We start from the raw sequence: 14,759 nt of genomic DNA, 5'->3' as shown, positions 1-14,759 counted from the left end.
TACTGCCGACACCGATCCTGGATGCTCCCAAATCCTGTATTGCAGTTCCTGGAAAACTTCATGGACAGGGACTGCCAGCATTTCTTTGGGAGGGTCCACGAACTGCAGGACCTCTAAGGTCTTTTGTCTTGCATCCACCTCTGTTTGTATGGGAAAAGGGATGGTTTCAGCCATATTTTTAACGAAATTTGTGAAGGAGAGGTCCTCAGGAGGTGACTTCCTGTGGTCATCAGGTGGAGAAGGTTCTGAAAATATTTCTTCATCCGAAGAATATTCAGAACTGGTGTCCACAGGCATCTCACGTGGTGTGTGGTGAGTGACTGGCTCCTTAGGTCGTGGTGGTAGGATAGGAGAACGAGGCCTTGAGGGTCTTGGTACCCCAGATGGGCCTGGAACAGGTTCCTCTGGTAGTTTATTAGAGAGAATGTCCAGGAGTGTGTCTAGTTTAGTAATAACTGGATGTAACAGAGACATCTTCCTTGGGTATCGGTGCTGGCATCGGTGGAGGTACCTGTGGCACCGGTGAGGGTACTGGAATAGGCATCGGTTCCCGGGACCTTGTCTGTGTTAGCAGCATCGATGGAGGTGTCGATGGCTGAGGCGGAATCGTATCATGCAGAGCCTGTTGCACCGCTTGACGAATAAACGTGTCAAGTTCCACTCTCACAGCTGGTGATAGAGCAGCTATGGAGGGAGGCGGTGTTGGCGATGCCGGTACCTCCTCAGAGCCCTGAGGAGGTACGGAGCCCGTCACCGATATTGGTGGGGATCGCCCTGGATCACTAGGCCTCAAAGCCTCCGTCCCCGTCCGGGGTTTCTTTGCAGGTGAGGCCGTACCTGACGATGGATCCTCTGTCATCGGTGCCTGGCGTCTTCGATGCCGGTGGCGATGTTTTTCTTTTTGCTTCTCGCTACCCGAGGTCGATGCCTTCGATGACACTGAAGGGGATGGCGTTGAGGCATCTCCCGCCTCCGGACATTTCTGCTTCAGCATTAGTTGACGCACTGATCCGGATGGCGATGACTGTGCTGAAGTCTAAGGCTTTGGAAGCAATTGTATATTGAACAACTGCTCCATCTTCTCGGCTCGAAGACGACGACCCTTGGTAGTCATTTCCGCACAAGATTTACATGTTTGGATATTGTGATCTTTGCCTAAGCAAAGAACACATTCAAAGTGAGGGTCTGTTATCGACATTGTCCTCACACAATTTGGGCATTTTTTAAAGCCGGAGGCCATGGCGCCGGACAGCCGTCGATGGCGATGACCCAAAAATATCGGTCCCGGCCGGGAACCAAAAAATCTATTGCTTCCCTAACTGTCACAGTCAGGGAAAGTATTGACTTGAGTCATGGATTGGAAAAAAGGCTGGAGAAAACTGAATCCATAACATCTGTATTGGAAAATAAAACAACAGAAATAGAAAAGATTCAGATGAACCTGATTAAATCTGAGTCTATACAAATGACTAAAATGGAAAATCTGGAAAATCTTGTTAAAAGGAACATAAGAATTTTAAATTTTCCTAAGATGAGATTATTGTCACACCGTGAATTGCTTAGATGTTACCGTATTTCATAAACGTTTTAAAATTCGCTGAGCAGGATATTCCTAAAATAAAGAGAATATATTATATACCCCAGCCAAATGAAGGAAAATCTCGATTAGATCACAGGGAGAATATGGAGGACTCCTATGATTTAACCAACATCCTGGAAAAATCCTTTGAATTGGAAGTGAAGGAGAGAGCTACTCTATTTGTCCAATTAGATTCATCTGTGGAGAGAGATGTGATTCTGAAGTTGTTTTTTCGAAATCAGAATAAAAAATTTTACGGTTTTACCGTGAAAGTTTTCCCTGACCTCACCAAAATAACTCAGTTAAGAAGAAAACGATTCCTGGAAATGCGGGGAGAGGTTGTGTCTAGAGGGGGGAGATTTCTCTTGCGATTCCCATGTCAATGTTTAATCATATATAAGGATTCTAGGTATAAGTTTAAAGAGCCGGAACAATTATGTATATATCTCGACGCTCATTCCAGTCAACCTGAGGGAAATTAGGCATATAGAAATGTGCACAGGTTAACTCAGAAGCTTATGTTTAATGTTTAAGATTACCTTTAATTTACTGCTTTTTATTTCAAATTGTCTCTCCCCCATTTCTTATAATTTTTTGGGCTAAATGGAAGGGATGTTTTCTTTTTTACAACATATTTGTTTCTTAATAATTCCCTTTCCCTTCTATTGTGAAATGCTGATACTTATCTGTAAAATTTGTGAAAATTCAATAAATAGATAAAAAAAAAAAAAAAAAAGCTGGAGGCCATGGCGCCGGACAGCCGTCGATGGCGATGACCCAAAAATATCGGTCCCGGCCGGGAACCAAAAACGGAAAAAGTTACTGCTGGTGATACTGAGGGAAACCCCCGCGGTGGAAGTAATTTTTTTCCGAAAATTCAAATTTTTTGAAATGGGTGAAAATCACCTCAGGACTCCAATAACCCGCGATGCTAATTGCTTCACGGAAAAAAGAAGACTGAAGGGAGACCCCTGTGGCAGGGAATATCATGGCATGCTGGGCATGCTCAGTAGGCACTCCGGTGCCATTCAAAAGTTTCATGGAAACTTTTAAAGAAGTTTTTCCGTACATAGGGCTCCATTTACCGATGTCATCCATATGTGAGGACTAGCATCCTGCTTGTCCTGAGATAACTTAGTTGATTAAAGTTTATTTTAGACAAGAGAAATTTTAAGACTCTTTTGCATGCATTTGTTTTTATCAATTATAGATTATTCTATTGTGATTTACATAGGTTTACCTAAGACACATTTGAGAGCCCTCCAACTTATGAATGCAGCAGCTAGGGTGTTAACTGGGTGTCCACTTTCTGCTCATATTTCTTCAATATTAAAAGAACTACATTGGCTCCCAGTGGAAGCACACATGTAATTTAAGATTGTAACTATAATTTAATCGAGTGTTACACATAGGGAGAGTCCATTATATATTACTGATTTTAAAGTTTTTAGGAAAAGTTTTTAGGAAAGCTGTAAAGACATTTGTATAAAACTGCTTTTTACATGCAATTTATTTTAACATTGGCAGCTTGCACTCCCGTGTCCTTTCCCCCCCTTTCCCTTTCAGACAACCGTGCAATAATCACACATAAACCATTATTGGTGAAAACAGGCCGCAGCATTTATTAATAATTAATTAACATAAACCAAACATTTTAGTACCCGAGTATTAGTGCGTACGTCAAATATAACTAAACCAGGCTTCGTACCGGCGTCCGCCATTTTAGCCAGTCCGCCACACGATCTTCCCGGCCCCTCGCCATGTCCAAGCCGAGGGGCCACCCCCCGGGCAGCCCACGCCCACCTCTACGCACCTCTCCTTCCTCTAGGACCCCGGTTTGTCCACCGTGTCCTCCAGGCCCTCTGACTCGGGTACCCCCGCCACCAGGCCGGGATAGTGGATACACTTGTCCCGGACCCCCTAACACCACTACTGCGGCCCCAACCTGATCAGCGCACGCTCTAGCGCTTCCTGTATTGCATTGTTGAATATGTCGTACCCCACGTCTGATAAGTGAATCAGGTCCTGTCTGTATAAGCCCAAGCATGGCTCGTCGGCCCAATCATGCCGTATGGTAACAATCGCCGTTGCCTTAGCCCATACCTCGATCTGCTTGTTCACTTTCTTCCTCCCTCTGGCCCATAGTCTGTCACCCTGCCATTTAAGCCTGGGTATGATTTCGGACCATATTATGATTGTGTCACGTGTCAACCCCTGTATCTCCTGTAGATCCCTTTTTATGCTATCTATGAGCTGCTTGGCCGTCACCCCCCCCAGGTCGTTACCCCCTAGGTGTATGACTATGGCATCCGGCCTCTGGCGGTTACGCAGGCTGTTCTGTATCTCCGGGACCAGTTGTTCCCATCTCATTCCACGGATTCCCATCCATGTCAGGAAGATTCCCCTTGGTGCCAGCCCCAAGTGCGCTCCATATGTTCTCTCTCGGGCCCTCTTGGCCGCCCAATGTATGAAGGAGTGTCCCATAACCCACACTATCTTCCTTCGTAGGCCGCGACCTGCGGGTAAGAGGAATTGCAGGATTAGTGACCCAATTGCACAGCCCCCGGCCTAACGTATCTCTTGGCCGCTGCCGACTGCCACCTACCAATTTTTTGTATGACCTCCATAGGTAAACCTGCCTGGGCTGCGCTTGTCGCCGCCCCAATTCGGAATGAGTGAGTACCGTACTCACCCGGGTTTAACCCGATGGAGGCCAGTCCCTTGCGTAGCACTGCCGCAAATTGAAATTTAGTCAGTGGTACCCCGTCCCCGTGAATTAATAAATGGCGACCCCCTTTTGGTCTAATCTGGAGGAAATTTAACATGTTCCTCACTGGGCATGTCACCTGGGACGTCACCTGGGCCAACCTTACCTCAACCCCTTTTGCCCTCTGGTCGGTTTTTGATTTGTGTACCCTGATCCTGATTGCCTGTCCCTGTACCACTACGTTATGCAGTAATATGCCGTCGTTTCCTGCATCCCGTTTGGATGCTGCCACCAATTCGCTAACTCTTAAGGCCGCGAAGAACGCCGTGCAAAAGGCGGCCCTGAACAATACCACCTCGAACCCGTCAGCACATACCTGTGCGGCTGTGTACCATAAGCGCACCAATATCTCGTGGGTTATTGGCCGCCGCCTATCTCCCTTCCAGGCTACCGTTCTGGCCCATCCTGCCAACATCTTTTTGACCATGAAGTCATCCAGGGGGTCCCCCCAGCCTTGTGCCTTCGTGAAGAACACGAAACCCGCTAACTGGTTGACCGTCGCCCCCCTGGATAAACCCTCCTCCTTAGCCCAAGCCACGAATCGCTGTATGTGCCTGCCCTCGATCCTACCCCCTTGCCATCCCTGCCCCTTCCAGAAAGCCTGTACTCTGGTGAACCCTTTGCAGTAGGCCTTCCATGTCGCTGGAGCAACGGATGCCTTCAGCAGTCCCCATTCAGTTACATTCCAATCAGCCATAACCGGCTCGGTATGGGGGCTCCTTCGACGTCTGCCTCTGGCACCTGTTGATGAAAGAGATCCCACTTAGCTCGGGATAGCGCATCGGCCACCTGATTGTGAACGCCTGGCACCTGTCTGGCTCGTATTGTAGTGTTCAGTCGCAGACCTTGCAGTACCACCTCCCTTAGCAGTTCCGCTACTTTGGAGCAGCGCGCCGCTTGCCTGTTAATAACTGTCACGACTGCCGAATTGTCTGACCAAAATATTATCTTTTTGTTACGCAATTTATGAGCCCAGACCGTGATAGCCACTAAAATCGGGAAGAGCTCCAGGAATGTGATGTTCCTCACCAACCCGCTCTGTATCCATTCGGGCGGCCATGGTGCTGTGCACCATGCCCCCTGGCAGTAAGCCCCAAAACCCCATCCTCCCGACGCGTCTGTGTGTATCTCCAGATCATGATTCAACACTGCCTCATCCTGCCATATTGATATCCCATTAAAGTTATCCAGGAATTCCAGCCACATTGCCATATCCTTCTTTATAGGCCGTGTTATCCTGATGTGGTGGCGCGGGTTTTTAACTCCCCTGGTCACGTCGGCCAAACGCCTCATGAAGGCCCTCCCCATCGGAATCACCCGGCATGCAAAATTTAAACTACCGATTATGGACTGAATGGCCCCCAACGTAAGTTTGCTGCATGCCAAGGCCCTCCGGAGCATGGTCCGTAACTTGTGTAACTTTTCTAGCGGCAGCCGCGATGTCATGGCCTGTGTGTCCAGCTCAATCCCCAAGAATGAAAGTGTGGTCACTGGCCCCTCCGTTTTCTCCCCGGCTAACGGAACCCCGAATTCTTGGGCCAAGTCTTGGAATGCAGACAAAGTTTTAGCACAAGTGTCCGCGTGAGCTGGCCCCACAAATAGGAAATCGTCGAGGTAATGCGCCACATTCGCATTTCCCGCCCGCTGCTGTAACACCCAATGCAGAAACGTGCTAAACATTTCAAAGTATGCACAAGAAACCGAGCACCCCATCGGCATGCACTTGTCGAAGTAATATGACCCTTGGAAGTGAAAACCTAGGATGGGAAAGTTATCAGGGTGCACCGGGAGCAGTCTGAATGCAGACTTAATGTCTGCTTTTGCCATCAACGCGCCTTCCCCGCAGCACCGCACTAACGCCACGGCCTGGTCGAAAGAGGTGTATTGCACTGTGCATGCTTCCTCTGGCAAACCATCATTCACGGAACGCCCCGGCGGGTAAGACAGGTTCTGTATAAGCCTGAACTCGCCCCGTTCCTTTTTTGGTACTACTGCCAAGGGTGACAACATCAGTTTACTAAATGGCGGGTCCGTAAAGGGACCCGCCATCCTGCCCAACTCGATTTCCCTCTCCACCTTTCTTTGGACTATGTCCGCTTGCCTCACCGCTGAAGCTGAATTTGTGTAACCCGTGCCCGTGATCCTACCCTGAAATGGAATCCTGAAGCCATATGCAAAACCCTCCCACAACTGCTTAGCCTCCCTTCGTTTTGGGTATCTTTCCAGCCATTCCCCCATGGCGGATAGCCACACCGGGGACGGTGCCTTCCCCTCTGCTCTACTGCTTCCCTTTGCCATTACTCCCGGCTGAAAACCCCTGCCCCTTCTTTGGGCATCTCGCTGCTGAGTGTGGTGCCGCACATATGTGTTTGAACCGACAATCCTGGAAGGTGCACCCTGCCTTGTTAAAGCACCAGCACACCTTACTGTTACTGCTGTCCCCCCAGTGAGAACTACCCGCACCAGCCTGTCCGCCGGATGGCCTCGACAGTTTGCGTGCCGCCCCTGACTCCATAACCTTGCTAGTCATCTGACGTAGCCACAATCCCACATCTTGAGCTGCCCATGACAAGTTCTTGTTATCTTCCATCCTATCCCTGAACTTCTCATCATAGTTCAGCCAACACCACCCTTGATACTCCTTGTATGCTTCCAAAATTGAATCCGCATAACTCAGCATGGGGGCGTATTGTGAGGGGTCCTCCCTCCCGATTACACTAACCATCCTTAAGAATGCCCGTGTCCAATTAGTGATATTCCTAGCTACCTTCACCTCATCCCCTTTCTGCTCCTCCTTCTTCTTTCCTTTTTTCTGCCGCCCCCTTTCTTCCCTCTAATATTGTGAATATATCGATGTATTCACGTTTACGGATTTTGCTCCGTAATGCCTTCGGCACACTCTCCCACAACTCGTCCATATTCGGCAGAGCTGTTGCGGTCGCATTGGCGGCCCCCAAGTCTCGAGCGGGGGAGGCCGCCGAGCCCCCGGACGCCTCGCTCTCCTCCGACTCCTCCCCTGAGGATCGCCCCGAGGAGCCACTTTCGTGTCTCTTTCTCTTGGCCCCCTTGCCTTTTGTGTCTCCAGCCGATGCTGTCCTTCCTTCCCTGGTTCCGGTCACCTCGTTGCACACCTCTCGTGCCGCCTCAGCTGCGCTTGGTGCCGTCCCTGGCTGTTCAATGGCGTTAGGGGCCTCGCCCCGAGTTGTCCCTTGCACTGTGGTAACACCTGTGTTACTCCCCGCCGCTGGATCTTTCGCCGTCTCTCCTCTCACCCCGCCGGCCGATGTCTGCTCACCCGCGCTGGTTACTGGTGCCGTGTACCATGGCGGTGGGACCTGCCACCATGGTGGGTACATCTGCGCTTGCCATGCGTTGTAGCCATAAGGGCCGCCCTCTTGTGTCCCGCTTCGGCGATGCTGCCGCCTCAGCTCCGACCGGCCCCATCGGGGGCCACGAGGGCCAGCCCCATGGGGTTGCACTGTATCGGCCGGCCCCAGGCTGCGTCTCGATCGCGCCTGCAGCCTCTCCAGGCGCGGTGTTGCCTTCGGCTGCCGGTGCCGGTCCCTTCGCAGCTTTTTCGGTCTGTCTCTTGTTTCCTTTATTCGCTTGAGTTTGTTCCCACTCTCGAGCCTTGGCGGTGGCCGTCCTGAGGCGTTTGCCGCGACGTCCGCCCGTCTCGACCGCAGGATCGGGTCTCGTCCCGGTCCCCGTCCGTGGTACGGCCGCCTTCTGCTGTCGAGTCCGCCCCCTTGTCTGTCTTGGGGCAGGGCCTGCGTTCTTTCCTCTTCCAGCCATCCCTGCTTCGCCGCAACTCAAAATCTCGCTTGCAAGAGTCTCGCTTGCAAAAAAGTCTCGCTTGCAAAAGTCTCGCTTGCCAAAGTCCCCTTGCACAGTCTCACTCGGCTGCTACGCTTCCTCCCAGCCTTAAGGTTCCGCTCCGCTTGGAAAGGCACTCCCATGCTGTAATCCCTCCTCCACTTAAAGGGGTCCCTCCCCGGGGCACTCTCCGCTCTAAAGGCGAAATAACAATGTTACTCACAGTTCAGGTGCCGTGCCCCGGTCGTTTGTATCCTCCGGCGTCCTCCGGTCAGTTCCTGTGTCTGGTCCACACCTTGTTGTGCTGCTCCTCGACCCGCGTCTCCGTCCAGCGCTGGGATGTGCCTGCGCTGAGGACGCTGCAGCCCCGAGCTGCCTTCGGACCTCCCGCGGGCCTGCCAACCACGCGGTGCTGGGAGCCGGGATCCGCGTTGTGGGGAGGCTATCAGCACTTCCCCTTCGCCTCCCCCTTTTTTTTTTTTTTTTAAACTTTATTAATTGTAGAAATCGGCAGCAGCCAATGACCAATCGAGCAACTCCGAACGCAGCTTCTGCAATCCGCTCACAGGATCCAAGCTCCCCCAGCAAGGATGCCAACACGGGTCCTCTGTGCCCTCTGGAGCGCCCGCTGTAGCTGCTCCTCGTGCCGTGCGATCCGCCGGTCCGCCCGCCACGCGGCCTCCCGGTCCTTCCGTGCACGCGGTTGCCCTCCTGAAACGCGAGCGCTGGCCAGCCGAAAAGGCCTGACCCGGCGCTCGCTCCGTGTTTTAAGGCCCGAGGTCTCGCGAGACCTCGGGCCGAGTCGCGTCGTCGCGATGACGTCACTGCTCGTCTGCGCGGCAACGTCATCACGCCTGCCTAGCCACGCGCCCGTCGAGCCGGGGCGCCCCTGTCACCGCCGGCTGGATGCCCGACCCCCGGGATTGCTTACGGTAAGCTGATCCCGGGGCGGTAAGACAAAAAAAAAGGGGGTAGAGAGCGGGGAGGGAGGCCCCGGGCCGGCAAGCGCTTGTCGGTCCGTCAGTATGTTAAGAATGGTGTTTGAATTGTTTTATTTTGTTGTAATCTGATGCAAACAATATATGTTTGGTAAGATGTGGAATATACATTTTTGTAAAGAAATATTGACATATGGTGGCTAATGATCACTGCGTGGTTCAATATTACACAAAGACCAGAGCTGAATCATACAAACTGGGACCTGGCCAGAAACCAGATAATGGGATGAGGTGGGAGCCCTAGTAGTAATAAAGGAGCATTAACGTCTATGCAAAGCAAGTAAGTTAAGGAGAACAGTTTGAAAGCAGACCATTCTGGTTCTGTAAAGTGATAATAGAAACAGTAAGTGCAAAGAGATTAGCATTCAGAAAATAAAACAGGCAGAATTATCAGGAAAAAACAAAGGGTAGCAGGGATAGCAATAGACAAGCAAAAGGTCTAGAAAAGAAAATTGCTCTGAGTAAAAAGAATATAGATAAAAAGGAAGAACACATTAAAGGAAGAATAGGCAAGATAAAAAGGAGCAAGTGGAGTTAAGTGAGGATGAACAGAAGGCAGAAAGCTTTTGTATAGTATTTACAGAAGAGGGACACACACTTAGCTGTTCAATTTGTTGTGGTTATGAGATTATAGGAAGCTAGAGGACAGCAGACAATTCTGCTCCACAAGAGTAGAAACAAGGCAGTAGTCAACTAGACACCTATAAACCTTAGAACTAGGCAAAGCTATGGAAACAATACTAAAATAGTCATGCACCATTTTGAAAGAATACTACAGAATACCAGACAGATTTACAAAAGGAAAATCCTACCAGACAAATTTGAGTTCTTTAATAAGGTGTAGTATCTGGACTTCAGTAAAGATTTTGACATTGTTCTGCACAGAAGAATGGTAAACTAGCCAGTATGGGAGATACAGGAGTAGAACAGAAAGTTGAGTAAGAAATTAAGTTGAGAAACATAACTCAGATTGTCTTTATCAGAATAGATATCACTGATCAAAGTGACCAGTGGGGTACCTCAATGCTAGGGCCACTTTAATCTTTGTTAGTCAGAGGACTTTGAGAAAAAAATATGCTCATTTGCAGACAAAAATATGTAATCAAGTTGACATAGGAAGGAGACGTAGTGAAACAAACTGTGCTTCTATGCAAAAAGCAGCAAAATCATACCTCTGGAACACAAAAATCTTATTAGCCACTAATCAATTAGAAAGACGAACTGGCAACTGTTAACAGCCTCAAGACCAGGAATAATCACATCAAGATGATCTGAAATGTGCCAATTAATGTAATAAAACATGGAAAACTAACTATATGCTCGGGTCATAAGTAAAAGGTATCAAGAGCAGTATAAAAAAGGCAATAATATTGCTCTTCTATAAGTTATTAGTAAGACTCAATTGTGAGAACTCTTCTATTCTGGAAGTTGTACTTTAAGGACACTGAAAGATGAGAGCAGTTCAAAAAGCAACTAAATATGGTATAGGGCCTACAACACAAACAGGCTCAAAACATTTAAAATATTCTTGCTGGAAGAAAACCTTTAAATATTTAACAAGTTTTGATAGAATACAGGAAAATGTAATTTTCAACTGAAAAGTATTCTAGGACAAAGTATTATGATATAAAGTTGGTGAGGAAAGGCTTCTTTGATAATGTCTGGAATTACCTACTAGCAGAGGTGGTAGAAAAATATGGTGCCAATTTAAGCATGCTTGGATCAGGGAAGACAAGGTTGAGAGGATGGGTAAAAGACATGGATAGGGGCCCTTAATGTTGGTTCTCTACCATTATAGTTCTCTACCCAGAATGATAGAGAACCCAAAGGAAGACAAGACTGACTTGATTAAGCAATGATATCCTGACACAGCTGAAATATATCTTTTGGGCAGTGTAAGAAGAAATGGATGACCTTACTAGGCCAATGTCTGCACTTCTAACATTGGAAAATGTATTCCAGGCAATCCTGAAAGGGACCACGTTCTTTTCTGAATTGTTCCCCATACTTACGACAATGCGCACAACTCGTACAGCAGACATCCTAGAGACCAGATATCCGACTTCTCATTATAAGACATACGATTCATTTGTTCCTAGAATGAACAAGATTTTTTATTCACTACACAATGAAAATATATGGTTCTCTCATAATAGTCAAATTCTCCACAATTCAATAGAAAAATCTGTCATTTGTAGAAGAAACAATTTAAAAAAATGACTGGAGACAAGCAGATCGGAAGTGCCAAACATGATCCTCAATTTCAGTTTACTTCGACTACTCTTATTTTGGTTTTCTTCAAAGATCTTTCTTGCTCAAAAAGGAAAAATTTAGACTTACCTGAATTTCCTTTCCTTTATTTCTGCTACACTAGTCTGGACTGATTGGGTTTAGTCACTTTTCTAGCTGATGGAGGCAGAGTGCACTTTTTTTTGTTTAATCCTATGATCTTATATATATATATATATATATATATATATATATATATATATATATATATATATATATATATATATATATATATATATATATATATATAGTATGTGGCGTGCAAAACCATTGTGAACCAGTATATTTTTGTCAAAGCTAATAAACTAAAATCAATATTTTCATTTAAGAAGTTTTAAAGCAAATGTTATATATACTGGAGAAAAGAATAAGATAAGATAAAGAAAGGATCCTCTTCAATGAAATTTTAGAAATTCTGCAAAGGTTTTTATTTTTTTACATTTATCCTTCCAGGTGGGTTTCTGAACTGGTGTAGTAGAAAGGAAAAGAAATTCAGATAAGTTTAAAATTTCTCCCTTCCTTTCGGGCCGATTCAGTAAAATGCTTGGGAGAGCCAGCGCTCCGAGGCGAGCGCCCATTCTCCCAACATGCGCCCAGGCCATTCTCCTGTTCACGCGATTCAGTATGCAAATGAGGACCCGCACTAATAAGGAGGCGCTAGGGTCACTAGCGGGTTTGACAGCAGACGCTTAATTTTACTGGCCTACAAAGATTCCCTTAACTCTACCCCTGTAACGTGTTATTGCTGCTACCTGTGCCTGCAAAGAATTAAGAGCTAAACCTCTCTAGAACTATGTAGAACTATGCGCACCAAGATCTATGCATCTTTACAAAATGTTTCGAATGCATATCACACAATATTCAACCTCAGTTGCATATATTTTTTAGCTTTTAATAAGGCGAGTAGGCCCCTCCTATAAGAAATGCAGGACCTGTCTCCATTTTCTTTTAGACTTTGAATCAGGAATCTGCGTATTCTTGAAAAAAACATTAGCAGATCAACCGATAACCTCCTTAGGTCCTCATACCATGGCCTCCTTTGCCCAGTCTGGTGGTACTAGCACCACCTGTGCTTTTTCCCTTCTATTTTCCTTAAAGTGCAAGGATCATGATGGATACAGTAGAACTTTATGCACTAGTGCGTCTATCCCTTTGTTTCCATGTTCTTTCCATCTGCTGAAAAAACAATGCACCTTTGCATTTGTGAGAGTAACCATTCAATTCATCTCTAGGGTGCCCCATTGCTTTATTATTTTCCATGACATCTCTTGGCTGAGCTCCCACTCACCTGAATCTAGAAGATTTCTGCCGAGAAAAGTGGCCTGTATATTTGATTGACTTGAGCAGAGGGCAGAGATCTGTTGATTTTTTTTCCATCCATGGAAATAGGTTTATTTTTGGATATTCCTTTATTCCATAAGATATCTGAACCCCCTAGTACGACCTCTTGTGCTGAAAGATCATGGTGCTTGTTTCTTTATTCTCTGGCAATTGAGGAACCCCACTTGTTGACCATTTTCTCCAGCTGACTCCTAAATAAGAGTGAGCCTTTAAAGGGCAACTCTGTAAGGTTAGACTTAGAGGTTTTGTCGGCCGATCAATTTCTCAACCATATCTGACACCTAGCCGCTACTCAACTCCCCTTTCTCTATCTTTTTAAATTACCTGAGCTCAGTCCATCCCAGGTCTCCAGCTGCAGAAGGGGGGGCAGGGGGGAGAGAAAGAGGGCATAAACCTTGACTACCACTCAACGTCCTGTACTCAATTGCCTTTCGGTCCCACCCTCCCAGCTAAGTCCACACCAGTTAAAAAAAACCAGCTATTGGACCAAGGTACTCATCTGAAGAACCAGGCCCATAAGGTATCACCACAGGAGACCGGAGCAAATTAATTTCTTTTTCTCCTAAAAAACTTAAAGTAATCCCCAGTAAGGAGATGCATGTCCATCTGCTGGAGATGGAGAATACTGGCAGGCAGTCACTGCAGGGGTATATATAATGGAGGCCTTGCAAAGCTGACATCACATCTGCTGGTAGAGATGCATAATCCACTGGTTTTGGATTCACCTGTCAGAATGCTAAGAAAGCTTGTGATTAAAAATAAAAAAAAGTCAGCTAGTCTATAGGGTAGTGTAAAACTGCTGCTCTGTCAGTTTGTCCTTCAGCTAGAAGCAGAGAATACTGGCTCACAATAGTTCTGCACACTACATATATACTAGTGATGTCCTGACTATCTCTTTTTATGTTAAAAAATTTTTAGGGAAGATGTTCGGTGACATATGAGAATAGGGATTAATAATCATGAATTGTATTTTTCTGTTACTGTTTTATTAATTTTTTATTTTTATAGTTTATTAATTTAATTATACTCTATAATTATTTGATGTCTTGTGAACCGTTTTGGTCAATATTCATTGTGAAAGATGGTATATAAATGCTTTTAAATAAAAATAAAATAAATGTCGGGATTAAAAAAATGCACTCTGCCTCCATCAGCTAGAAGAGGGACTAAACCTAAACCTAATTGTTCTGGCCTGGTATGAAATTGAAGTTTCTAGATTTGTTTGCATCCCTACTATAGTCTCCACCCCAATCTGGTTTCACAGAAACTATTTGCATGAAGTTATTCAGGTCATTTCTACTGTATTTATACTTTGGATGTGTTAGAAGTGGCACCAGCAAAGTTAAATTGTAAGCATTTTGGTTTGCCAGAAAAGCCACAAAGGCCAAGTTAGCTAAAGTTCTTGTTTCGCTAAATTGAAATTACCTCCAGCCTCTTCTGGTGAATGAATGGCTGATGCCTATGATAAGTAAGGTCCTTCCCATATAATATCATCCTAATTCAGATGAACAGAATAAGTAGTAGCTTCCAGAAACTGCAAACCTTTTTTTTATTTCAGAAACAAAAGGAATAACTAGCGTTATAAAAGCCCACATAAAAGGGATACATTTTGGTGGAGTATTACTTTAAAGTAAAAAGAACCACCCTTAGCCCTGTGCTTACTATGTAGCAGTATCCCTGAAAACCAGTCTAGACATTCAATTTAACAGATCCACTTTCTTCATCCTCCTCTAAAAACAAGTCACTTAATAAGCCACCTTACACATCAACTGCAAGTAGTCTTGAGAGCAATATTCCCATTAAGGATTGGGTTGCAGCGTGCAAAGATTAGTCCTAGTAGAATTCTGCACTAGAAAACAACAGAAACCACCCTGGCATGCCGTGAATGGAGCGCGTCCCGCGTGTGCTGCAGGACGCGCTCCGCTCGCAGCGAAGATGGAAGGCCCCTGTGTGCAGTGAACGGAGTATG

The 14,759-nt window shown here is 46.4% G+C and overlaps 1 protein-coding gene across 2 annotated transcripts in view; it reads right to left on the bottom strand.

The window, feature by feature from the left end:
* Positions 1-14,759, bottom strand: part of NEK2 (NIMA related kinase 2) — a 163,423-nt gene that overhangs the window by 79,734 nt on the left and 68,930 nt on the right. For both annotated transcript variants that reach the window (XM_029593258.1, XM_029593257.1), the window contains exon 4: positions 11,173-11,255. In XM_029593258.1, coding sequence (XP_029449118.1) covers positions 11,173-11,255 — 83 coding nt within the window. The remainder of the gene's footprint in view (positions 1-11,172; positions 11,256-14,759) is intronic.

Source organism: Rhinatrema bivittatum, chromosome 3 (genome assembly GCF_901001135.1).
Source record: "Rhinatrema bivittatum chromosome 3, aRhiBiv1.1, whole genome shotgun sequence".
NCBI classification, from domain to species: domain Eukaryota; kingdom Metazoa; phylum Chordata; class Amphibia; order Gymnophiona; family Rhinatrematidae; genus Rhinatrema; species Rhinatrema bivittatum.
This window is presented reverse-complemented; position numbering and strand designations above follow the sequence as displayed.